The 3262-nt window shown below is 37.4% G+C and overlaps 1 protein-coding gene across 1 annotated transcript in view; it reads right to left on the bottom strand.

Annotated features, from left to right (window-relative positions):
• The window catches only part of LOC118419384 (neuronal acetylcholine receptor subunit alpha-10-like), a 37334-nt gene that overhangs the window by 9206 nt on the left and 24866 nt on the right, over positions 1-3262 (bottom strand). The window contains exons 3-4 of the mRNA XM_035825749.1: positions 3148-3247; positions 2036-2080 (exon numbers count right to left, since the gene is read on the bottom strand). Coding sequence (XP_035681642.1) covers positions 2036-2080; positions 3148-3247 — 145 coding nt within the window. The remainder of the gene's footprint in view (positions 1-2035; positions 2081-3147; positions 3248-3262) is intronic.

Here is a 3262-nt window from a genome sequence, read left to right as displayed (position 1 = left end):
TCATACATGTGCAGATTGCTTTTTCACCAAAAAATGTAAAAACAAAGTGCTTTCAAGAGATTTTGTACCCAATTGCAATATGTCTAGTATTAGGTCCGACCAGGGTCTGTTAGCAATTACAGCTAAATGTTTAATCAGATTTTTTAAATCTCATGTTGTTCTTTGTAGATGATTCGTCAAAGACTTTGTTTTTGGCTTGTGGTGTGCACATCAATTATAAGCTTTTTTTATTGTCAGAAAAAACATTAAGATTCAAACCATACTGTAATTCGTACAAAGCAGCTACAAAATGAGCAAATATATGCCGTAGATTGCAAACACATCGGCAAACGTAAATGTGACTAATTACTTGGATTGCCAACATCAATTCCAAGGTCAAACGAGAAGATGTGAAAGAACGAAAATCAAGAATCTGTTGTTTGGTATATCATACTCTGTCATTTCTTCAGCTTTCCTGACCACACCACCTCACCATAATGGATGCAAATTTTTTCGGCCATTTTTTTATTAGCCAAGTTACATCAGTTCCCTAATCAGCATGACCTTATATTGGTGAATGGATAGTCAGGCATATTAACAATCCATTGATGTAATGCTGTTTGTCTATAGCAGTACCTATAGTGCAGCTGTATTGATGAAAAAAAGTATAATGTACACGTATCCATCCCCAAAAGCATTAATCTTGGCCTTTGTTCTGGTCTTGTTCAATGTTTTTTTTTTAATATGCATGAAGTATATCTGCATCCATGTGCCCTTTCTATGAAACACACACATTTGTGGAGTCCTGGTAACCCCCATGTAGAGCCTTCTCATTATGCACAACATAGCTGGTATGAACAAGTAATTTAGGAACAGATACCAGTTTGATAATATTAAAAAGTAACAGTAAAAATGTATAAAATCAGCAAAATTAATTTTATAGTATCCCCAAATCCCCCATATGGAGCCCAAATTAATATTGCCTATCAATCATGATATTTTGACAGTTATGCATGGTTCACAAACAACTTCGCAAACATTCGCCATGACTTACGCCCCATAGAGTAATAAAATCACCCGATTTACTAAAGACCAAAACCCGAAAAATCCCCATATAGACCCCCCTCTCACGGCTCGCGTTATGTATGGCCCAATTAGACGACGATTGTTTTTGAATGAGTAGATGTTCCTCTCTCTATCAACATTAAAACCATTCACCAGACCCGCTGGGTATAGATTTTATTGCGCCTTAAAAATGACTAAAATTTACAGTGACAAAAATTCTGCTTTCAATGGTTCAGGTAACCCCCTGGCATACCCTCTTAACTTTAATGCATTATCTTCAACTTCTGGTCTGTATCACTTTAGAACCCATGCTATATGAAAATGCAAAACTTTTGTTCGTACCTTAATTAGATTTTTCAGAATAGCCACCGAAATGTCAGTAATTTTCAGGCATAAATTGTTGGATTTTGGAGGGTCCCTGAGGGGGGTCCCAGAACGCCATAACGAAAAATAGCTGGAGGGTTTTAAGTATATGGCTGTTCATAGTTCCACATACCTATCACACATAAAAAGTTTGAGTCGATTTGGCCGACCCCCATCTTCCGGCCTCTGCCTGGTTTTCTCGTGCAATGACTCTTAAGTCTGTCTTTGATTAATCTTTCATGTATGTACCTTTTTTTTGTCGCGCGCGCTGTAAAATAAGTTTTTGATCTTTAGTGTAGGGCCACAATGTCCATGTCTTTGTTTACTACAGGTCGAATAAATAAATAGATAAAAATATACACCCATTCTTTAATAATATACCAATAATATCATATATCAATGTATTGTTAAGACTATTATATGGATAACACATCGCAGTTAGAATCGTAACCGTAATTTCTCTGTCAGTGCAACTATAGTACTGCAATGTATCTAAATGTAGATAACACGGAATTGCGTTTAGATAAAACTGGATAAGCTAGATCACGGTTTTAGGTGAGCATGTACAGTTTGATTCATCGCATATCATATCTCAAAGTTAGAGGTCCCTGCAATAAAGAATTCTTACCATATGGAGCCATAGGTTTGCTGTCAGGATTTGCTTCTTTGCGTCCTGAAAAAAAGAACGAAAAAAGAGTAAAATTGCGATTTTCAAATATTATCTATTTATTTATTTCAGCCACGGTGCGGATACAAGATATTATAGCAAAAGGAAATCATGTGCAAAGATAATCACGTTACAGAAAGTAGAAATTAACAATCATGCGTGAAAAAAGACTCAAAATCGGCTTAAATTCTGTCACGATGACAAAATCGGGATTTCCTAGTATGTGATCTAGGTATGTTTTATTGAAATCGTACGTGAAACTATTTTGGGTTCAGTTTGTTAACTCATAAATGAAAATAAGTTTTGTATCTTATTGCAAAAAGATTGCGACCTTGAACCTGCCCGGCCCTGCCTCTGACGTTACTAACCACCTATCCCGGAGGCATCTCTAGACGCCCGCTGTGGCCTCGCTGTAAACACGGTTACTTGACTTTTGGCTTTTAACTTCATAAACATTCAGGGGAAGTAGTCCGCTGATTGCTTCCACAACACACCAAATACCCCCTGATTCTCAGTCATGTCTTCAATTTCTCGGGTCAGCGATTTCAATCTGGATGGCAGTTGTGTCAGTAGCTTTTGTGTAATCCTAATGTGTTTCTTGCATGCCGCGGTTTCTAAAGTAAATCCCGGGTCTTGGAGCGCATGTGATTCTTTAAAGTATTTGATATGTATTATGTATAGGGTTAAAGACGTTTACATACAAGCATAAGGCTTAACCCTCGCGCAGTTTGGGGGTCCAAGCTTGGACCACAGCACTTCTTTGTTGTAATATTTGCATTAAATTTTTTTAAATACAAAATGTTACACTGACTCACAATTCGGAAGGAAATAAGAGATGTTACCCCTTATTTTCCTCCAAACTGTGATTCAGTGTAACATTTTGTTTTAGAAACACCTGTTTTTATTGCAAATATAACAACAAAGGAGTGCTGGGTCTTAAAACTGTTATACCCTACATATGAACAGATGCGTTTCTTACATAACAACAACAGATTTACATATTATTAGAGGGATATGGATCCATGTTTTGAACTACATAAGCAGCTAAATGAATGGCCATTAACAAAACGTACCACTTCTACAATATGTGAGAGAATAGCGATGAAGTGCACCTCCACCACATCAGGAGGAGCCCGGGTGGGCCGCACATCCTGGTCATAACTCCTCCAACAGCTGATGGGACAGGCG

This window comes from Branchiostoma floridae, chromosome 7 (assembly GCF_000003815.2).
Source record: "Branchiostoma floridae strain S238N-H82 chromosome 7, Bfl_VNyyK, whole genome shotgun sequence".
Lineage (NCBI taxonomy): Eukaryota > Metazoa > Chordata > Leptocardii > Amphioxiformes > Branchiostomatidae > Branchiostoma > Branchiostoma floridae.
The sequence above is the reverse complement of the archived record's forward strand: the minus strand, read 5'-3'. Positions and strand labels throughout refer to the sequence as shown.